General features: G+C 39.4%; 1 protein-coding gene across 4 annotated transcripts in view; it reads right to left on the bottom strand.

Annotated features, from left to right (window-relative positions):
* Positions 1–23,965, bottom strand: part of SCUBE3 (signal peptide, CUB domain and EGF like domain containing 3) — a 114,566-nt gene that overhangs the window by 10,215 nt on the left and 80,386 nt on the right. For all 4 annotated transcript variants that reach the window (XM_014052583.2, XM_014052585.2, XM_014052584.2 and 1 more), the window contains 10 exons: positions 21,914–22,030; positions 18,669–18,791; positions 16,301–16,417; positions 11,601–11,723; positions 10,717–10,833; positions 9,503–9,595; positions 9,305–9,421; positions 8,309–8,470; positions 914–1,117; positions 427–588 (listed from right to left, as the gene is read on the bottom strand). In XM_014052583.2, coding sequence (XP_013908058.1) covers positions 427–588; positions 914–1,117; positions 8,309–8,470; positions 9,305–9,421; positions 9,503–9,595; positions 10,717–10,833; positions 11,601–11,723; positions 16,301–16,417; positions 18,669–18,791; positions 21,914–22,030 — 1,335 coding nt within the window. The remainder of the gene's footprint in view (positions 1–426; positions 589–913; positions 1,118–8,308; positions 8,471–9,304; positions 9,422–9,502; positions 9,596–10,716; positions 10,834–11,600; positions 11,724–16,300; positions 16,418–18,668; positions 18,792–21,913; positions 22,031–23,965) is intronic.

The following is a 23,965-nucleotide window of genomic DNA, read 5'->3' as shown; positions in this document are numbered from 1 at the left end:
GTGGCTCTTCCTGCAGCAGCGTCTTTGGCTCTCCCCCCCCCGAAGTCACCTTGTAAAAGGGTGCTGCAACTAGGAAGGTTCAGAACTGGCAGAAATCTGACTACCTGTACAGAGCTCTAGCTTGTCTCCCCACTGAAGTGGTACCTATTTATCTACTTGCACAGAACATGCTTTAGAACTGTTAGGTGGACAAAAACTGAGGCAAGTGGGAGGAGCATACCCTGCCACACAGTGCTAGAACTTGAACTGCTGGAGCAGAGACCATCTCCAGCATCATTAGACCATTGACCTACCGCACCTCTTTGGATTGTGGTAATGCCACTAACAACTCTTCTTTGTGGAACTTCTGTTATACAAATTCTCCCATGTATTAGGATCTTGAACGTCAGTTCTAATCTTGGGGTCTACCGCAGCTCATGTCTGTACCTGCGCAAGTGCTTATATTTGTTGCTCCAACAGGCCCATAAGCATCACTCCCAGGGCAAAGGTCACAGGAGAGCTGGCCTTCTTTCTCCTGAAAGGTCCCTGGAGGGCAAAGGACACACTGCTCCATCTGGCCATGGTAGTATGTTCCTGGCAGGCAGCTAACTAAGAGAGAGGCAAATGTACTAGTGACATAGGTAAAAAGACAATATTCAAGTTAACACTTATCTGTTTTGAAGGGAAGGCACCTTATCCTCCCCAGTGCCTAGTGCACCATGATAATGCTTAAGCTTTTAAAAGAATGAGCATAAGAACTCTAGCTCTCCTTCAGAAGAACAAGCAGTTGCCATAGATGTTAAAAGTTTGGAAAAAAGGATATTTAAGCAGCAGTAGCACTAAAGGCTTGTAGTTAATTTGCAAGTGGCTCTTCAATTATTTCCTTCCTCACTCCCCACTGCCTTAGGTGTTTTCTTTTTTCTTTTTCCCTTACCACACTTGGATCCCAGCCTCTGTTGTCCTGGCCCACAACTCTCCTGCCTCTCAGGAGACAGGCTCAGCTTCCGGGCCACCTCATATTCCATTCCTGAAACACGAATGAGGAATCGCTCCTGGTTTATGGATTTCTTCAAGGCTTTGATAGCTAACTTCAGCTTTTTCTCAATCTTCTGCCGGACACAGTTCAGATTGCAGCTAGCTAAAGATAAATGAAGATTAAATCATCTTTTAGTAGTAGAATGAGTCATGTTGAAGATAATTTTGTATTCTTTCCTCATATCAGTTCATTCAATAACAATCTCATGGCATGGAAAGAGTGACAGCAAAGCAATAGGGCAAATTTTGCATTCAACTGCAATAGTACTTAGTACAAGTACTTAGTACTTTATATCCCTCTCTAAGCGGTTTACAAAGTCAGCACATTGCCCCCAACAATCTGGGTGCTCATTTTACTGACCTCTGAAGGATGGAAAGCTGAGTCAACCTTAAACTGGTAAGAAGTAAACTACTGGCATTCAGCACATACAGCCTGCAATACTGCATTTTAACCACTGCACCACCGTGGCTCAGTGGTGTTTGCTATTGATTTCAAACAGCAAACAGCAATCCAACAACATTCAGAAGATATTGAGGTTCTGTCTTTCAATCTAGCAGTTTGAACTGAACAGTGGAAGCAATTTACTGGTCTTTTTCTATATCTATATTCGGTTATGCTCACTGGATGTCTCATAGTGGATGTGGCTGGGCTGTCTGACGCTCAGAACCCATTCAAAATAATCACTGTGGGGTTTGCCATTTTGTCACACTGTTTTTCGTGTTTTAAAGGTTAGAAGAACATTTAAAGCTCATAAAATCTCACAAATCAAGAACATGCACAACAGTGTTGTAAATTTATTTCATTTAAAATTAAGAACTTCTGCAGTTATTGAACAGTGTATAAATTATTTTGAAAGTCTGTAAAAAATTTTTACAATAGTTTATAAAGCTATACATTCTTTTAACATTTAACTATTAGCAGTATTTTTAGCAGTGTTTCTCAATCTTGGCAGCTTGAAGATTCAAGGGCTTCTGGGAGCTAAAGGTGCTAAGGTTGAGAAACGCTGAACAATAGTTATCAAAGGCTTTCTAGATTGCATTGGAAAGTTGTAATCAAATGGATAGGCATTACCATATCTGGTGACAGTGTTCATTTAATTACTTTAATATTTTTTTTAAATGTTACAAAAATTATACAATAAACTGTGATTGTTAATTCTAATGGTTGTATTTTTTCTTCAATTTGGCTTACAATGGCTAAATAATTTGAAGTAATTTTACAGTTTAGTATACAAAAACAATGGAAAATTTAAAAAAATATTTTTTCTTAGACCAATAGATTTTTAGATGTAAATAACATTGACTGGAAAATGAATACAGTAATGCAGAGAGTATGAGGAATAAACAGGGTGAATTAGAAATTCAAGTAAAAGAGTGCAGATATGATATTGTTGCCATTACAGAAACTTGGTGGGATGAAACGACATACAGCTAGAAGGATTTAAATTATTTAAAAGAAATAGACTAAATAAAAGAGGAGGTGGAGTTGCACTATATATAAGAAATAATTACCTCTCTACAGAAATAAAGCACAACAATGATGAGAACTATCTTGAATGCATTTGGGTCAATACTAAAGGTTTGGGGGGGGATGACATTGCCATAGGTCTATATGACAGGCCACCGAACCAAGCAGAGGAAGTAGATGAACTTTTTGCTAGTCAGCTAACTAAGGTATGTAGGAAGCACACCACAATAGTAGTGGGGGATTTTAACTACCCTAACAACTGGGAAACAAACTCTGCACCAAGTGGAAGATCCAACAGGTTCCTAACAAACCTAGCAGACAACTTTGTTTCCCAAAAGGTAGAGAAGGAAACAAGGGGATCAGCCATATTGGACTTAATTTTCACTAACAGAGAGGAAATGATAGAAGGTATTGAAGCCACAGGAATCCTGGGGGCAAGTGACCATGCAATGTTGGAATTCAACATTATGCAAACACAAGTAGTAGAACAAAGTGAAACTAGAGTCTTGGACTTTAAGAGAGTTAATTTCAATAAACTTAGAGAGAGCTTGGGAAAAATTCCATGGATGAGAATCCTCAAGGAGAAAACAACTCAAGAAGCTTGGGAAATTTTGAAAAATGAGATTATAAAAGCCCAGTCTAGCACAATACCAATGAAGAAGAAAAATAACAGCTCCCAAAAGAAACCAGCATGGCTGCATAAAGAACTCTCTGACAAACTGAAAGACAAAAAAGATAAGTATAAAAAGTGGAAAGGGGGGACATAACTAAGGCAGAATATCAGCAAATAGCCCGAGCATGTAAAGATGAAGTGAGGAAAGCTAAGGCTCACAATGAAGAAAGGCTTGCCACAAAAGTAAAAATAACAAAAAAAAGCTTCTTCCAACATGTGAAAAACAAGAAAAAAGTTAAGGAAACAATTGGTCCATTGCTGGAAGAAAGTGGCAAGAAGGTGACAAGCAACAGGGAGAAAGCAGAACTATTTAATTCATGTTTTGCATCTGTCTTTACACAAAGGGATAAAACAGTCCAACCTTTCAAAAACAGCACCACAAAAATCAGATTAGGAACACAAGTTGAAATCGGGAAGAAAATGGTAAGTGAGCACCTGTCTACCCTAGACAAGTTCAAATCACCAGGACGGATTACACGGAACTGGGAGATGAGATCTCAGAACCACTGAACTATATGTTTTAGAGATCCTGGAGTACTGGGGAACTACCAGAGACTACAGACCTATCAGCCTGACCTCAATACCAGGAAAGATTCTGGAAAAGATAATCAAGCAGCCAATTAGCGAACACCTAGAAGCGAACAAAGTAATAGCCAAAAGCCAACATGGGTTTGTCAAAAACAGATCATGCCAGACTAATCTTATTGCATTCTTTGATAATGTGACAAAATTAGTGGACCAGAGGAATGCCGTCGATATAGTTTACTTGGACTTCAGTAAGGCATTTGATAAGTTAGACCATAACCTACTACTAGATAAAGTAGAGGAAAGTGGGTTAGACAGCATCACCACTAGATGGATTCACAAGGGAATGACTTGGCAGACCACCTCTGGGTTGAGTTTCAGGATGTTGCCTCTGGGGATGTGGACAAGGCTATGCGAGCTGTGAGTTCCTCCACCTGTATACTGGACCCGTGTCCCTCTTGGCTGATTGCCAACAGCAGAGAGGTGACACGAGGCTGGATCCAGGCGGTTGTTACCGCCTCTCTTCGGGAGGGATACCTCCCCACCGCGCTTAAGGCGGCGGTGGTGAGGCCCCTCCTGAAGAAACCGTCCTTGGATCCAGCAGTTCTTAATAACTACTGTCCAGTCTCCAACCTCCCCTTTGTGGGGAAGGTTGTTGAGAAGGTGGTGGCCTTACAGCTTCAGCGTACCTTGGAGGAAGCTAACTATCTTGACCCCTTCCAGTCTGGCTTCAGGCCCGGTTACAACACTGAAACCGCTTTGGTCGCATTGACCGATGATCTCTGGAGAGCCAGAGATGGAGGCTATGCGTCCATCCTGGTTCTCCTTGACCTCTCAGCGGCTTTCGATACCATCGACCATGGTATCCTTCTGCGACGACTGCGGGAGGTGGGGGTGGGCGGCACTGTTTTACAGTGGTTCTCCTCCTACCTCTCGGACAGGTCGCAGTCGGTGTTGGTGGGGAGGGAGAGATCGTCCCTGAGGCCCCTAACCTATGGGGTGCCGCAGGGCTCGGTTCTGTCCCCCCTGCTATTCAACATATACATGAAACCGCTGGGCGAGATCATTCGGAGGCACGGGATTAAGTACCACCAATATGCGGACGATACACAGTTGTATCTGTCCGCCCCGTGCCAACTCAATGAAGCGGTGGACGTGATGAACCGGGGCCTTGAGGCTGTTAAAGACTGGATGAGAGCTAACAAACTGGTGCTCAACCCGGAAAAGACCGAGTGGTTGTTGTGTTTTCCTCCCAAAAATTCGGCTAACGTTCCATCAATCAGGCTGCGGGGGCAAAATTTATACCCCTCAGACAGGGTCCGCAACTTGGGAGTCCTCCTGGATCCACAGCTGAGTTTTGACCACTATTTGTCAGCTGTGACCAGGGGGGCATTTACCCAGGTTCGCCTGGTGCGCCAGTTGCGGCCCTACCTGAACCGGGAGGCTCTCACAACAGTCACTCGAGCCCTTGTGATCTCTAGGCTGGAATACTGCAATGTGATCTACATGGGGCTGCCCTTGAAGAGCATCCGGCGACTTCAGCTAGTCCAGAACGCGGCCGCGCGAGTGATCACGGGTGCACCACGGTTCGCCCATATAACACCGATCCTCCGTGAGCTGCGCTGGCTACCTGTTGATCGTCGGGTGCACTTCAAGGTCCTACTTACCACCTATAAAGCGCTCCATGGTAGTGGATCTGGCTATCTGAGAGACCGCCTTCTGCCAATTACCTCCCTGCGTCCCATCAGATCGCACAGGGTAGGCCTCCTCCGAATTCCATCTGCCAGTCAGTGCCGACTGGCGACTACACGGAGGAGAGCCTTCTCAGTTGCAGCTCCGACGCTATGGAACAACCTCCCCGTGGAGATCCATACCCTCACCACAGTCCAGGCCTTCCGCACAGCCCTCAAGATCTGGCTATCCCGTCAGGCCTGGGGATAGGATTTATTCTCACCCCGCCCGAATGTTGAGTGAATGTTGTGTTTTATGGTTAATTTTTTTTTTTTTACTCACGTTTTTTCTTTTATGTCTTGTTTTGCACTCCCTTCCCCTATTGATGTAAGCCGCCCTGAGTCCCCTCAGGGAAAAGGGCGGCCTATAAATATTCAATAAAATTACAAAATTACAAAATGGATTCGTAAACTGGCTGACCAACCGCACTCAACGTGTAGTCCTCAATGGAACTGCACCTTCATGGAGGGAAGTATGCAGGGGAGTACCCCAAGGCTCTGTTTTGGTCCCAGTACTCTTCAGCATCTTCATCAATGATTTGGATGAGGGAATAAATGGGGAACTCATCAAATTTGCAGATGACACCAAGCTGGCAGGAATAGCCAACACTCCAGAAGATAGGCTAAAGATACAGAAGGATCTTGACAAACTTGAATATTGGGCATTATCTAATAAAATTAAATTCAATAGTGAAAAGAATAAGGTTCTACATTTAGGCAAGAAAAACAAAATGCACAGGTACAGTATAGATGGTACCTTGCTCAATAGTAGTAACTGTGAGAAGAATCTTGGAGTCCTAGTGGACAATCATTTAAATATGAGCCAGCAGTGTGCAGCAGTTGCCAAAAAAGCCAACAAAGTTTAGGCTACATAAACAGAGGGATAGAATCAAGATCACGTGAAGTGTTAATATCACTTTATAATGCTTTGGTAAGGCCATACTTGGAATACTGCATTCAGTTTTGGTCACCACAATGTAGAAAAGATGTGGAGACTCTAGAAAGAGTGCAGAGAAGATCAACAAAGATGATTAGGGGACTAGAGACTAAAACATATGAAGAACGGTTGCAAACTAGACTAAACTATGTCTAGTTTAATGAAAAGAAAGACTAGGGGAGAGATGATAGCAGTGTTCCAATATCTCAGGGGTTGCCACAAAGAAGAGGGAGTCAAACTATTCTCCAAAGCACCTGAGGGCAGAACAAGAAGCAATGGGTGGAAATTAATCCAGGAGAGAAGCAACTTAGAACTGAGGAGAGATTTCCTGACAATTAGAACAATTAATCAGTGGAACAGCTTGCTTCTAGAAGTTGTGAATGCCCCAACACTGGAATTCTTTAAGAAGATGTTGGATAGCCATTTATCTGAAACAGTATAGGGTTTCCTGCCTAGGCAGGGGGTTGGACTAGAAGACCTCCAAGGTTCCTTCCAACTCTGCTATTGTAGTATTATTATACAATTGTATCACAGCGGCCAGTTGTTTCACCGGATTTGGCATTGGTTACTAGTCAGGCCCCACCCAGGGGCCTAGGACGTTGTAACGTATTTTCGTAATATGCATGCAGGTCCAAGCAGTGCGGCTTTTTGCATTTGACTGATGGTGATTTTGTCAATTTTTAACTGTTTTAAATGTAATTCCAGTGCTTTTGGAATAGCACCCAGTATTCCAATTACCACTGGAATTACCACTGCTGGTTTGTGCCATAATCATTGAATTTCGATTTTTAAGTCAACCATGAAGTTGTCAACCATTCATCAATTTGACCATTTTGTGAAATTTCATTCAGTTGCCTGGCCAATATTGCATGTAAACTTGTTCTAATCAGACTTTCCACTTTGGCTTTGATGCTTTTTCCATTGTGGGACTAGGTACTTTGATTTTAATGCCTAGTTCATTAGTGACTATTACAGCTGCACTGTGCATTAACTGATTCGTTTTCAGGATGGATCCCGATTCAATTGTTGAAAGCACTGCATTAACCATTTTCATGATAGGGGCCAAAATTTTCTTAGGCACAGTTTTTAATGATGGTAAACGTTGCCTTTCCTCATTAGATAGAAAATGCTCCATGATCTTGTCATTCAATTCTTTTTGTTTTTGAGTTATTATTATTATCGCAACAACAGAATTGTATCACAGCGGCCAGTTGTTTCACCGGATTTGGCATTGATTATTAGTCGGGCCCCACCCAGGGGCCTAGGACGTTGTAACATATTTTCGTAATATGCATGCAGATCCAAGCATTTGACTGATGGTGATTTTGTCAATTTTTAACTGTTTTAAATGTAATTCCAGTGCTTTTGGAATAGCACACAGTGTGCCAATTACCACTGGAATTACCACTGCTGGTTTGTGCCATAGTCGTTGAATTTCGATTTTTAAGTCCTGGTATTTTGCGATGATGATGATGATGATGATGATGATGATGATGATTATTATTATTATTATTATTATTATTATTATTATTATTATTATTATTATTATTATTATTATATTGGTTGTTGCTTTTGTATATTGCTTAGCTTTGCCTTGACTGAAGCAGTTTAGACACACAGATCTATTTTCCATGTTCTTTTATCAATACGGTTAGTGATAGTGAATGCAAATAATTTTAGGTTTGCTAAGAAAGTTTTCCTCTTTAAAAATGAACTAATATTAATAATAAGATTGATTGTTGGTCATGAAATGCCACTCATGACAAGAGTTATAGTCTATGCTGAATTGGGATAAGATTCCTGCTTCTGATCTGTCCCTGTTCACAACAAATCCCTACCATAAAAAAAAAAAAAGGAAAAGCACCTCCATCTCTAGAGATGCACTACTATTGGATGATGATGCCAAGTGAATTTTCAACTCCTCCTCCCCATTTCCCAGCCTTATCTGTCACTTACTCTACCTGTGATCTCTTCAGGTTTGATTTCAGCTTCAAACTCCAGGGTAATGCGAGTCACCTCTTTGTTGGGAGAGTTGCGAGCCCGACGTCCTTTGCCTTTCTTTGATGAATCACACTTCAGGTTCACGAAAGACACTTGGCAATCTGAGCATGGGGCTGACCCGCCTAGTAGAATCAATGTCAGTATTCTTTAAGGAACATAAAATATTTCCACAACCTTCACAAGCATATTCTTCTATAAACACTAAGCAAAATGTCTCTTCCTTTCCCTGATGAAAGGACTAAACAGATGTAGGAAGGCAGTTAATGGACCCCAGAGATATAGTGAACATCTCTCAGTATATGTCTGTGGTGAAGAAAACCTTCAACAACCTCCTGCTTAAATTATGCATTTGGAACTATTTTCAACAAGACCCCATGCAAGAGAAATCTGGATTTCGCAAGCTTCAATCTCACTCTCATTCTCCCTTCACTTTTAAATTAGTGATTTATGTAATTAATTATAACACAGTAAGCATAGTCTCTTGGTCATAAAGCCCATGATGGAACAATGTTTTACAAGACTCTAGTCTAGTCAGAAATGCATATTGCTTTGTCGGAATTCAAAGAATGTTGTCTTAGTTAGAAATAAGTAGAGTACTGTTATTTTTTAAACCAATCGCTTCTTTTTGCTCCTCTCACAAGTGGAAATGAATACAAGATATCCAATTCTAACAAATTAAAGTATACAATAAACCACAAATGGAAGACCTCAGTTTAGACATTATAATAAATAGATAATAAATAAATTGCAAATGCTCTTTCTATAGTTTATTTGCTTAAAGGGGTTGGAAGGTCCATGGAGCACTATGCTTTCCTCATAATTTTGGTTTAGGGAACAAAGGAAACATTGTGTAGTGTAGTCACTGAAAAACTGGTTCTTGGTTTCACAAAACTTAAGATTGTAAATAATTCCAATTGAAGATTATTCCAAGACATACAGAGGAGAGAGTACCTCACCTAGTCCTCCATTCCTGCCAGTATCATCCTGCTTGCCTTTCATGTGTGGATGGAGATAGCATTTGGCATCTTTAATTTTAAAAGAAGCCTTTTGTTTGATTGGAGCAGCAACAGCCTCTAAAAGAAAAGGCAGATGCTAAGTTTGGTGTGTCAAATGTATTAGACAGGAGCTCTCAGAGCTCAAGACTCCAAGCTTACCAATGCAGGGATGGCTACCATTACTGGATCTTGGTTGAGGTACCTGTTGCAGAATTGGGGTCCCACAGCTCACAGTGTAGCTATTGTCAGATTCTGCAAAGAAAAAGACTTTAGAGGTGTGGAGGTCTAGGATCAGATACTTGTAACACTTGTTTTATGGCTCTAAACTTGCAAGTTCAGCCCAGCCTAACTCAAACCTGATGTTTTGAAATATCATCCCAAGCCTGACCTTGCCCATTGATGATTGTAGTCCAATTTGGCTCAATTTGACTCATAACTATATTATTTTCATTATTAAACAAGGCTCCAAAGAGACTGGTGTAATAAGAATACATAAAAGAAAGTGCAGCTTGTGGCAGAATGGGGTTCAAACCTGAACAGGGCTTATAGCCTTAGGACCCAAGGGTATTTATGAGTCAGATCACAATGCTTGCCAAGACAAGGATGGATCTGTGCTAAATATACAGAAAGCAATTTTTATGCTTTTCTGCACAGCTCTTAACAAAGTTTTAGGGCCTGCACTGTCAGTTAATACTTTCAGGATGAAAATAGTGATAGGGCAATGAAAATATTCCTGGGTTTTCTTTGGGAAACAGACTGAATTGAGATAGACATGTATGATCTTCTATTATCCAGGGCATAGAAAATTGGCAGTCAACTCATCCTAAGTGTCAGGTGAATACTGTATAAGCCCAGCAGTGCTGGGCACACTGTGGGAAACTGAAAGTGGTGGACATTTCCCAGTCTCAGCCATTTCCATTGCCAATGACAGCAATGAATCATGTTGCCATTTTATATTTTGGCAACAGTTGAAGGATGACAAATATGGATACTGGCACTACCTATACATTACATTCAATACTAACACAATAAGACCAACTTCTTGTCCCTGCTATAAACCAAACATCAATTGAAAACCTCAAAAAACTATTGCAAAAACTATTAAGCCCTGAGATTACAAAACTAAGGTATGGAACAAGCTGTTCCAACTGCAATAAAAAAAAATTGAAAACAACGAAGACATGAGTGTAGTGTATGTGCATAAATGATTAAATAAAAGGTAGTACGTGTATGACACAGGTGTCCTAATTGTACAAAATAGTGCTCTAAAAACATCTTGCACCAAAGCTATCCCATGACAGTGTTTTGTGTTTGTGTTTGTGTTTGTGTTTGTGTTTGTGTGTGTGTGTGTGTGTGTGAATCTGAGTACTTACCTGGCAGAAAGCGAGCCTTGGAGGCACAGGTGAGGGAGCAGCTTTCCTTCTTGCCATTCTTGTTGCAGGTAAGTATGGCTCGTGGAGATACTGTGCCAGCCAAACAAATCTCCAGCTCTGAAGAACAAGCATCAATTGATAGCACTATGCAGATGAGAGTGCAATTCACAGAGGAGCAGCCAGAGTCTGCCACTGGGATGGCTACAGTGCAGAGCCACACCTGAATCTCCAGCAGAAACAAATAAGCATCAGTGCACTATTGCTATCTCCACTTGCCTCTGCCATGGGTTATGGCAACAAGTCATGTTCATGTTGAGCTCTGGCTCATTCAGCTCATGGCTGATGTAGTAACTTCTAGAAGAATGCATTGCAGGCCCTGAACCACAAATTGTAGAAACTTTAGAAATTTAGAATTTCCTAACACAAAAGTGGTTGCATATTTTTATTTTTCATTTAAATGGTTGTTGCAATAGGCTTTGAAAAAGAAAAAGACTGAAAATGTCCAATCCATTAAAAAAATAAATAGGACTTTTGAGCAAACAAAAATTTCTGATGGGTAGTATTTAAATTGACAAATAAATAAGCTATTTTACTGGTATCAATCTGAAACTGCTGTATAGAATATCCATTCCATTATTGATAATCTTTAAGCTTTAGATATTCAAATCTGAGACCAATGCCATGCATTACATATCTTTTGTGCTTTCAAGTGTTAAATACTTTAAAGATGCTAAACAGCAATGGATAAGGTGTTCAGAGATCACCGATGTTTAGAACTATTTCCACTAGGGTAATTTTCACTCCAGTTAAAAACCTATCCTGTTGAAAAGAATTTTCCCACTAGAGGGCAGTATGATTTCAAGCCATTTCTATATAGTACTCACCTATGCAATCTTTTTTATTCCAATGAAGTCTGCAACCTGCTGGGCAGGTACATTCGTAGCTACCTGGGGTATTTACACATCCAAACTTGCAACCTCCTTGATTGACACTACATTCATCAACATCTGTAGGAAGACCAAGAAGCATGATTAGTAAACTATTTGAAATCCACAAAACAAATTTTCTGACTGGAATACTCATTATAACTCCTAGGTCTAATCCAGGAACTATAACTGACGCTAGTAAATGGAACAAAGAGAATTATTGAGATTAAGAGAAAGAAAAAATGGGGTGAAACAATACCAACTACAATAAGGAAACTATATGTTGTTGCTTCCATCTGTCATTCAGAAGAGATCTGGCTGCTTACTTAATTGATTACACCTATTGGATCATTAGTGTTCAAGAGACTTTATAAAAGCAGTAAGCAAAATAATCCTAATCCAAGATACCCACAAGACTGATAAGGAATTGGACACAGAGGACAGGAAGCTAACAAGAAGAATGGAGTTATGAGTTTTGCTACCACAAATTGTTATAAGAAAGTAAGATAAGGAAGTAAGGAAGTAAGATAATCCTTTGGATATCTGCCATAGTATGTGGTTTTGATGTACTTACAAGCATGCTACAGTGATCTATATAGTTATAGGGATTTAGTATACTGTATGGTTGTTGCATTCAGTGCTGATCAGGGGACATTTGGCCCTGTACCAAACACATGAATGTATTGTACAACACTTCCTCTGCCTTCCTAAGGGGTTATACATGTTTGTATACTGTGTTTATATGCACAGTTTTTCCCTTTCCATCCTTATGACCTCCAGAATTCTAGCAACAGTCATGCCCAATGCATCTGGAGGACATTAGGTTAGAGAAAGCTAATGGACAGATTATGTTTAGCATTGTCCATATTTCCATGGTTCTCTTTCTTCATTATTCTCCTTCCCCGTGAAACCTGAAAGTGAAAACACGATATAATAATTATAATAATAAAAATGCTTCTCCCTTCTTCTTAGCCTTTAAAAGACTAAAGAATCAATATAGACTGAAAATCATCCTTCATTTTAATCACAAAATTACTCTGAAGGCTACATGATATGGAGCAATTAGGATTGCCTTGAAGCATCTTGAGATCATTTCAAGAACCTATCATTCAACACCATCCACAGTAGTCTTTTGGGCAGGTAATAGGAATCTTTATGTCCCTCTCATCTCCCAAACATATGCTTGGATTAAATGGAATGAAAGCAGTTTTAAATTGGTCCCATTGCTCTAAAACATGATGTATGTCTTCATCCTAATATTACTTAATCCTTTCTTTTTGCCTTGCAACACAAAACCACAGGATTAAACTGGAAGAGGAACATTTTTAAAGCATGTTTTAATTCAGTAGGCCAAACTAGAGCTTTGTTCAAAAAAAACCTTGTTCAGTGTTTATTGCCTTTAGTTCATATAAAAGTAAATAGAAGAAAGCCGATGAAAGAAAAGAATATCTTCATCTAGACTACTCTTCCCAACTGTAAGACCCTCAGAAACACTGGACAACATATCTTGTCATGAAAATATCAGAATGTAATATTTTCATTACTCTCTGGAAAAAAACACTGTGTGTGTGTGGGGGGGTAATACCCCTCTGAGGGGATATTCTGTTAGGATACAGCCTATTGTGCCTTAAAATGACTTTTACCGTACAGCATAGTGGAGTTGCCATGGTAACAGCTTCACAGTACTCCACAAGGGGGTTCCCTTGGTAAGGGGGAAAATCCAACATTAGAGATTACATTTGGTCTGGACATTTTCCCCCTATAAATAAATGCCCGTGCAACGCCGGTTTTTATAGTTTTCTATAAAATCCTCCTGTCTCAAGCAAAGTATATCATATATTCCCTTTACTTTACTTTTAATATTTACTTTTCTATACCACAATTACTGGTTCAGAAGTCCTATCTTTTGTTAGCATTTTAGCACCCTAAACCTGAAGGAGAGACAAGCATATTTTGATGGAAATTCAGGGTTCTTTTGACAAGTTTTGAGAAGTATCAACTAACTGACAACCAAAACATATTCCTATTAATCAATGTAGTGGTTAGCATTTTAAAAATGTAGATCTCAGCCTGGGCAACATTAAGATATTTCAACCACATCTTGGTTGAGGAATTATGGGAGCTGAAGACCACACATCTTAAAGTTGTCAAGGTTCAAAAACCATGTTGTAGATAATCGCTTTGACCTGTGCCATCCTTGGTTTTGCCAAAAAAAAGAATTAGCAACCAGTGATGAGTTAGCCACTTTAAATGTCACTCCTGAGATCAAATGTAATGAAGAACAGAGAAGAACAGAGAAAATAGAATGGCATGAGATCTGAAGTTCAAAAAAACAGCTGCAACTGCCAGCCTGCCAATGCTATCCTTTTTTCAACATTCCTGCTACTTTACGGCACCTAATTTCACAACCATGGAAATCAGTGCTAAAGGTCTGACATGGAAAAATACACATAAACACAATGACAGCAGAAAAAAGAAAAAACCCATAAAGGACCACTTTGTTCTGAAAGCTTCGCATACAAGTATTTCAGTTTTCCTTCCAAGCTTTGCCAAAGTGTATTCCCACACAACGTGGCACATTCAGGTCACGGCTTTGCTCCCAGCTCTTTGGAATAGGCTAAATGCTGACTCATATGTCTTTGTCAAGCCATTTTTCAGTTTGACTCCATCCCTTCTTGCTCTTTTATGTAACTTGCTTCTGTTACTCCAAGTGAGTCCTAAATTCAGAATATCATCTTCTCGTTGCTAATTAGTAAAGAGGCTATTTCATATTTTACAAGCTTGCTGAAGGTTGTGAAGATTTAATAGCTACTAGCTAGACCCAACCAATATTCTGTAATATTTGGGCTTAATATCTGGCTTAGCAATATGCATGTAGCAATATGCAGCCAGTTATGGTTTACACTGTATAAATAAATCATATTTCCACAGAATTTCAGCTACAGGAAAAATAGCCAATAATTTCTAAATGCTTTCTTCTGAATTTAGAGAGAAAACTTTTAGCGAGAGTAGTAGAAAACAATCTTCCATTAACAACAGGAAAGGGGAAACATGTTTTTTTAAAAATGCCTTGTTAGAAGCCAAAATTATTTAGTTTAGTCTACTACTATAATCTAGAAAAGTCTTGATAAACTCTGAAGTAAGATACACTTTTTATTAACTTGCAGATCTATAGTTACTGTATCTGATGCTAATTAATTCATTTTTGAATTTTCAGCACTGCCAATTTAGTTGCTAGAAAGAGGGAGGCACATACACCTAGTCAGTACCCATTGATAATAATTTCATCATCCTTAATTTGCCTAATTTTTTTGAAATTATTTAAAACTATCTAAGCCGATGACGAAGTCAATAATGCCTTCCCTTCCAGACTTACCCTTATCATTTCAGCTCCCCCCCCAATTCTGCAAATATCTGATAAAGAATAAATTATATAAATGAGAATGGGCATGGCAAAATGAATAGGATTACATGTTATTGAGTTATATACTTTATTTTGATAAGATCTAAGCATGTGTCTCAAGGAAAAGTGGAACAGTTTTGCATGTTCTGTGATGCCATGAATTTTATATAGATTTATACAATAGATGAATTATCACCCTTTCAGTAATTTTTCTAAAACAAATTCCTTCTCACCTTTTTTACCCTTTTTATTTGCAGATTGGAAGCCTACTTTGAATTAAATGTAGATTTTTCCCACCTATCAGTACACTGATTGTGGCAAGGGATAAAAAGGGGAGCCTAACAAAACTGGATTCCACCTTTTTCTCCAGCTGTTGTATATAATCTCTTACTGACTTTATGTTTTATTATGTATGTATTATTGTCTGAATAGTTCAGATCTTGTAGACTATTTTATGATCTTTGGCTGTAGTAAGGAATTCATTCATCATGTCAGTAGATGATTTATTCTGGCAACTAAATAGCAGGCATTAATCATGGTTTAGTTGTCCTGACTTCTCAGCAGCTTTCAGGCTATTGATCACAGTGTTTTGAGATGTTTAATCAGTAAAGGAGTTGACTAAATGCTCCCAAAAATTGTGCTATGCACTGTTGTTTGGTTTCTGGAAAGATGACTTATGGCATACTTTGAGATTCTATTTGTCCCCTGTATTTTCTATGTTTTACATGAAGTTGTTGAGAAAACTCTAGGTCAAAAAGAGTTTCTTTGCTCTGTCTTTCTCTTTATCTTATACCAAGAAGTTTGTTGAAGTCCTGAATCATTGAAAATAGAATATGGAATATTACTCCATATGCATAGTAAATGCCTCAACTGAACACATAGTCTCAGCCTAATTTCTTGAAGTCTTCTCAATACCTGATCAACCACTCTCTCCAACACAATTTGCGTAATTGTTACTAAATCTGTTATTGAAATTTTATAATCTATTATCCAATTTTCTATTCTGGCTAATAGCAAAGTATTCTTATGATAATATGGTTCTCCAAATATATTGTGCATAATCACGTTCCAGGTCTACCAAAACCAAATAAACTGGACTAATATTTTGGGGGATGTCAGAGGTATTAGGCTCCACCTAAAAGAAGAAAGAAGATGTTACTCATTGGGAGAGGCAGCAGGATGAAGATTCACAAAAGAGGTACCAAAAAAGTGACTGCAATAATGTTCCATGAATCGCCATCTATCACACTGATACCTCCACAGTGGGTGAGTCCATACAGCATGTAGCCTTTGTGACACAGGCACTGGAAACTCCCGGGTGTATTTACACAGATGTGGTCACAGGTTCTATCAAAGGAGCATTCATCAATATCTGGGAACAGGAAAACAGAACATAAGCTTCATTGAACAAATGAGAGCCAGTTTGATCTAGTTTATTAAGACACCAGGCTAAAAACAAAGAGATTGTGAATTCTAGTTCCACTTTAGGCATGAAAGCTGCCTGGGTTATTTTGGGCCAGTCGCTCTCTTTCAGCCCAACTCAATTCACAAGGTTGTTGTGAGGAAAATAGGAGGAAGGAGTGCTAGGTACTTGTTCATCATCTTGAATTATATATATAAAATGAAGGTGGGCTAAAATGAATGAATAATAAACAAATAAATATGCAGGTAGTAAGCCTAGAGAATGGGATTATTTTGCCTTTTTACTAACCAGAAAATGTGAAACTACCAAATTGCCGAGGATTAGGAGAAATGTCATTCTACTAGCAATTAACTCTTTACTTTGGTAGCATGACTTTTCCTTGACCCCTCTCAGCCCAAAAATAAGGGTACAAATTGTTCCAAAATTGGCCTTCCCAAGATCCATTTTCACTGGCAGTGGGTTGCAGGAGGCCACGGCAGTCGAAAACAGAGCTCAGGAGCCCATTTTTGCTGGCAAGAGCATGGGCCACTCCTTCGTTGTTTACAAGGCAGCCCCGGGGGCCAGATCTGGCCTTTGGGGTAGGCCAGATCTAACTACCCCAAAGGCCAGATCTGGCCCTTGGGCCTTAAATTTGACACTCCTGATGTAGAGTAACTAAAGTATTCTTCATGCCAAGTGTAAGTGGCTTTTCATGTGATAGATGACAATGGACAGGGATAGAATTTCTACTGAGGGAACCATCTTCATGGCTTTTAGAATGTTGCATTTGAAAGCTTTCTGGAAAGCAGTGCAAGATGGACTTATTCATGATGAAAGTGCATTGTGGAGGCAGCAATATAGGGGCAGCACTATTTGCTGCTGGCACTGGGGCAGAAAGGGATCAAGGCCCAACAGCTATATGGATGTGGCCTGAGAAGAAAAAGTAATAAGGTCAAATCTCTCCTTAATGTCTTAAAGACAGAGGATGAGTGTGGTTGTTATTAGTATTAAGGGGGAAACATTAAGGTCTTTATATTTCAACCAGAAAACAAGAAGCATTAGACAAAGGAATGAAAAAGATGCTTATGTTGAAATAAACAGACAATTTTCTCAATGGGGGGACATGGAAGCCTTGTGAGACTATACTAGGATCTGTGTTTTTTATTTATCAATGATCTTGACTTAAGAATATACAATAAACTTCTAAACTTCCAATATTTAGGATGGTAAAAAAGTGGCTATGAAGGGTTCCCAAGGATAATTGTATGAATAGATGAATAATCATTCCAGAATGATGTATGCTGAGGAAAAATCCTAACTTTATATATGCACGGATAAAGTCTGTGCTATCTGTTAACTAACCTGGAAAAAGTCTTGGGGTTAGAGTGAGTAATAGCAATACTGACTCAGTGTTTGTGTCAACTGTGAAAAAGACAAATTCCATGGGACATTCATTAAAAATGAGAATGAAAACAAAACTGCCAACATTGTTAACCATTATTCAACCAAAAGGACCAGGAGGGTCAAATATTTTCCCTATGAGAAAAGGCAAACATATTTAAGATTCTTTTAGACTGGAAAAATAATGATTGAAAAGGACATGATCAAGATCCATAAAATTATATATGGCATGGATAAGATGGATAGCATTTTCAAAATACTGGCTTCAGGGGTCACCCAATGAAGCCAATTAGAAGTAAATTCAGAACAGACTTAAATGAGCACTTTTTTACACAAAACATAATTTCCCTATGAAATTAGGAAATTCACTATTGTGGATGGTTTTAAAATGAGAATGGATAAATATTTGTACAAGGACATTATCATAACAAGTCTATAAAGATTCAATGATACATCCAGGTTGAGAGCACTCTATCACGAAATAATAAATTGTAATGAAACAACAGCAAAAAATCTCCCGCTTGTGAACACGCTAAAAGAATCAGGTTTGCTATTGTAAGAAACAAAATACTGAACTAAGATGAGCATTGATCTGATCCAATAGGGCCAATCTAATATTCCTACATTGCTATTATATAAAATAGCAAATAGCAAAGTCAAAGTTATGAAACATTGAAGTTCGAGCCACATAGATTTAATTTCTTATGCTGACTATCAAAAAAGAATTAAATTGACAGTGCTTCTCGTGTGACTAAGCTCTATCTCCATATTTAAATAACTGCTTCATTATTATTTCCAGCAAGATATGAGAAGACTTTACCTTGGCACGTCCTTTCATTGATAAGCAATTTGTAACCTTTTTTACAACTGCATTCAAAACTCCCCACTGTGTTCCTGCAGATGTGGTCACAGCCACCATTGTTTAATCTACATTCATCTATATCTGTAATAAGGAGGCAAAAAACACAGCAAAACATGCTTAGATACAAAAGAAGGTGACAATTGAATGAATGCCATATAGTCATCAAATGAGGATTCAACAGAAGAGGAACAGGTCAAATGCCTTGATTTCTCAGTTCAGATTCCATTTAGATGGTACTTTGGATGTGTATTCATACAGATAGCTCTTGACCTATGACCATAATTGGGTTCAAAATTTCTATTGTTAAGTGATGCGGTCATAAAGCATGATGTCATGTAACTGCATCACTTAGTGCCAGCAATCCTAGGACTCCTTGCTGCTGTCATTAACCAAGAATAACAAGTTGTTATTTAAGTATTCACCCTGATCCAAGTCATTCCCAGGCTTGGTGCCTCCCAGTTCCAAACCCTGGAAAGGTAGGGCACTGTATCCTTTTCAAGTTCACTCACCCATCTAGCTCCTTCCACAACTCTGGCCTTTTGGCAACCCTCTACCTTACCTTGAGGGGCAGCAAGCAGTCCCAGAACTTCATGGCTCAGGAGCTGACTGACATGCTGCCGCTTAAGAGTTTCTAAGTGTGCTCCATTCTGGGCCTACAAAAAGCCTGAGTCTCCCTGAAGCTCAAAATCGCAATCCCAACCTGGCCCAACAGTGTAGAGCAAAAGGGTTTCTTGGTACACCAGGGCTCTGGGGTTGCAAGAAATCCCTGAGGTGCAGTGTAGCACATCACAAAGCACAGCCCTGGTCTGGCCCAGCAGAATAGTGTGAAACTGAAGCCACCCCAGCCCAGTTCCAGGCAAAGTCACCTTTGTCCTTCTGCACTCCAATCCCTGCCACCATCTGCATGCCCAAGATGTCTGGTACTCTATGCTCTGAGATCCCTGCTGCCTTGTGCTCCCTGCCCCATCTCCACTACCCCAGCTGACCTTCACCTTCCTCTTGTCCCCACCCTTTATGAGGCACTTGCTCACCACATAAGCCTATCTCCCCCAGGTCTCATGAGGAAACTGCCACCAGTAACTTGAGGGGGGGGGGGAATAACCTCATGTGGCCAGCAGCTGCTTTGCAAAGAGGCAGGCTACGCATGCTTGGCCAGGAGCAGGAACAAGAAGGTGGCAAATGTCAGCTAGGGTAGCAGGGATCGTGAACACAGGGGCCAAATAATATAGATGGGGAGAGTTGAAGCATTCCCATGGTTGTAAATGAGGGAAGGCTGCCAAGTGGGTGAATTTTGATCACATGACCACAGGGGTGCAGCAACAGCTGTAACTTTGGGCATCAATGATAAATCCCTTATTTTAGTATCACCATAATTCTGAACACTTGCTGAATGAACAGTTGTAAATTGAAGTCTATCTATATAATTCCTTGTGCTGCAGGGTACTTACAGATTAGATGCTTGTTACCCAATCATCCCAAACTGCTTGGAATTTTATGGTAGTTCAAATAAAGATATGAACTTGATTTCATTAACTTCCAAACCAAGTTAAACTGACCTGGGCAGATTCTTTTAATATAGATTAAATCCAAAATGCAGGTTTTCTGAAACTGCTTCAGTGTTTGGGGGATTTCTAAGAATACTAGCCAGTTGCATTTAGGAAGAATTCATAATTTTGTTCTACACGAGGAAATGCAGAGGAGAAAGTGAGGAGGCTGTAATATAGGAGTGCAATGATCTTGGAATTGGAAGGACCCAGGTTCAAAACTCTCTGAACTATTGAAACTCCCTGAGTGACTCTCATTCTATCTCAACCCAACATATTTCATAAAGTTAATGTTGGGGGAAAAGCTTTAATCATAATAAAATGTAAATATATAGGTTTGTAGACTATACAAATGTGACTACACAGAATTATTTATTGCAATATTCATCACATTTTTCTTACACAAAGCTCATTTATAACAGTTAAGTGAACATAGGATCACAAAAATATTAATGAAACAATATACCTTTTAAAATTTAAAATAATTTAAAGCAGAAGCAACATAAGGAATCACCGGTTTTAAAAGCCAGAAAAAGCTTGATTTCAGTTTTCAAAAGCAATTGAAAGTATCTAAATAGGCTGTGATAATTTACAAAGGAAGAATTTACAGACAATTACACCCCTCATTTATTGTCATCTACATCATTTTCAGATATATAACACAAGACAGCACTGAAGACACAAAGAATCTCTCCGAAAATTAATTTCAAATAAGAGCCAAATGATTATATTCTAAATTTAGCTGTAATTTTTAGAATTGTTTTGCCAAAAAAGGTAGAAAGAACATATTATCTGCTTTGCTTAATTCCCTAAACTCTTATAAAGTGTCTACTATCTATAAAGAAATATTTTTACTTGTAGCACTTGCCAGAAAATTTACTGCTAGGAAATGGTTTGTTAAAAGCTGATGAATCCCAGAAAACAAGCTCAGACAGACGTCATCGAAAATTGCTGCCTTGTCTTGCCCCCAATCCAACCAACTTCAGCAAGCACGATGAATTGTCAATGCTGTTATTGTTATTATCATTGAAATGTATTAGCAATAAAATAGCTCTGAACAGTAATAAAGTCTCAGTCTCAGAGAATACAGTTCTGGGGCATTGTGTTTTCCTGCAGTTCCAGCATCTTAGCGTTAATGAGCTCTGAAAAATAATAATGAAGCAAATGGGATCTGGAATCAGTAAGCTGGTTAGACAGCTTTCAGCAGGGGGCTGTTTTTTAACTAAGGTCACATTCCCTGGAACTGCCAGAGACAGAACACAGACTCCATCCATTTATGAAGTCTCACTTATTTCTCAGGAATTTTTTCCAGGTTGTTCTTTAAAAACAATAGCAATAGCACTTAGACTTATATACCACTCCAGATGTTTTACAGCACTCTCTGAGCAGTTTATAATGTTGCTCCCAACAACCCGTAGCCTCATGTTACTGACCTTGGGAGGATGGAAAGGCTGAATCAACCTTGAGCCGGTTAGGATCGAACCCTTGACTGTGGGCAGAGTTGGCCTGTAATACTGCATTCTAACCACTGCACCACCACGGCTCTTACAAACCTCAGTTTCTTCTCAATGCAAAATTAATACCAGTTGAAGGACACAGGTGTATCCTTTTCTCTGCATCAGATCCATTTACTAGATAAAGACTTTGGTTGCATCTTACCTTTGCAAGTTTTTCTATCAGGCTGAAGCATGAATCCCATGGGGCAGCTGCAGTGTACGCCTGTGGCTGCATCATGGCATTTGCTATCACAGCCTCCATTGTTAACAGCACAGGTCTCTGAAAGAAGATCAAAAGCCAATTAGAATTATTTTAAAAGCATACACACATGTAAAAAATAACAGCTCCCAAAAGAAACCAGCATGGCTGCATAAAGAACTCTCTGACAAATTGAAAGACAAAAAAGTTAAGTATAAAAAGTGGAAAGAGGGGGACATATCTAAGGCAGAATATCAGCAAATAATCCGAGCCTGTAAAGATGAAGTAAGGAAAGCTAAGGCTCACAATGAAGAAAATCTTGCCACAAAAGTAAAAAATAACAAAAAACGCTTCTTCCAACATGTTAAAAACAAGAAAAAGGATAAGGAAACAATTGGTCCATTGTTGGGAGAAAGTGGCAAGAAGGTGACAAGCAACAGAGAGAAAGCAAAACTATTTAACTCGTGTTTTGCATCTGTCTTTACACAAAGGGATAAAACAGTCCAAGCTATCAAAAACAGCACCACAAAAATCAGATTAGGAACACAAATTGAAATAGGGAAGAAAATGGTAAGTGAGCACCTGTCTACCCTAGACAAGTTCAAATCACCAGGACCGGACGGATTACACAGAACTGTCAGATGAGATCTCAGAACCACTGAACTATATCTTTCAGAGATCCTGGAGCACTGGAAAAGAGCTGATGTGGTTCCCATCTTCAAAAAAGGGGAAAAAATAGATCCAGGAAACTACAGACCTATCAGCCTGACCTCAATACCAGGAAAGATTCTGGAAAAGATAATCAAGCAGCCAATTAGCGAACACCTAGAAGCGAACAAAGTAATAGCCAAAAGCCAACATGGGTTTGTCAAAAACAGATCATGCCAGACTAATCTTATTACATTCTTTGACAAAGTGACAAAATTAGTGGACTATAGGAATGCCGTCGATATAGTTTACTTGGACTTCAGTAAGGCATTTGATAAGGTAGACCATAACCTACTACTAGATAAAGTAGAAGAATGTGGGTTGGACAGCATCACCACTAGATGGATTCGTAACTGGCTGACCAACAGTACTCAATGTGTAGTCCTTAATAGAACTGCATCTACATGGAGGGAAGTATGTAGGGGAGTACTCCAAGGCTCTGTTTTAGGCCCAGTACTCTTCAACATCTTCATCAATAATTTGGATGAGGGAATAAATGGGGAACTCATCAAATTTGCAGATGACACCAGCCTGGCAGGAATAGCCAACACTCCAGAAGACAGGCTTAAGATACAGAAGGATCTTGACAAACTTGAACATTGGGCACTATCTAATAAAATAAAATTCAATAGTGAAAAGAGTAAGGTTCTACATTTAGGCAACAAAAACAAAATGCACAGGTACAGTATAGATGGTACCTTGCTCAATAGTAATAACTGTGAGAGGGATCTTGGAGTCCTAATGAACAATCATTTAAATATGAGCCAGCAGTATGCAGCAGCTGCCAAAAAAGCCAACACAGTTCTAGGCTGCATAAACAGAGGGATAGAATCAAGATCACATGAAGTGTTACTACCACTTTATAATGCTTTGGTAAGGCCATACTTGGAATACTGCATTCAGTTTTGGTTGCCACAATGTAGAAAAGATGTGGAGTCTCTAGAAAGAGTGCAGAGAAGAGCAACATCGATGATTAGGGAACTAAAACATATGAAGAACGGTTGCAGGAACTGGGTATGTCTAGTTTAAGAGAAAGAAGGACTAGGGGAGAGATGATAGCAGTGTTCTAATATCTCAGGGGTTGCCACAAAGAAGAGGGAGTCAAACTATTCTCCAAGGCACCTGAGGGTAGAACAAGAAGCGATGGGTGGAAACTAATCAAGGAGAGAAGCAACTTAGAACTGAGGAGAAATTTCCTGACTAAGCAATTAATCAGTGGAACAGCTTGCCTCCAGCAGTTGTGAATGCCCCAACACTGGAAGTCTTTAAGAAGATGTTGGATAGCCATTTGTCTGGAATGGTATAGGG

Source organism: Thamnophis sirtalis, unplaced genomic scaffold (genome assembly GCF_051295495.1).
Source record: "Thamnophis sirtalis isolate CommonGarterSnake01/CBP01778 unplaced genomic scaffold, rThaSir2_p1.2 scaffold_7, whole genome shotgun sequence".
NCBI classification, from domain to species: Eukaryota; Metazoa; Chordata; class Lepidosauria; order Squamata; family Natricidae; genus Thamnophis; species Thamnophis sirtalis.
This window is presented reverse-complemented; position numbering and strand designations above follow the sequence as displayed.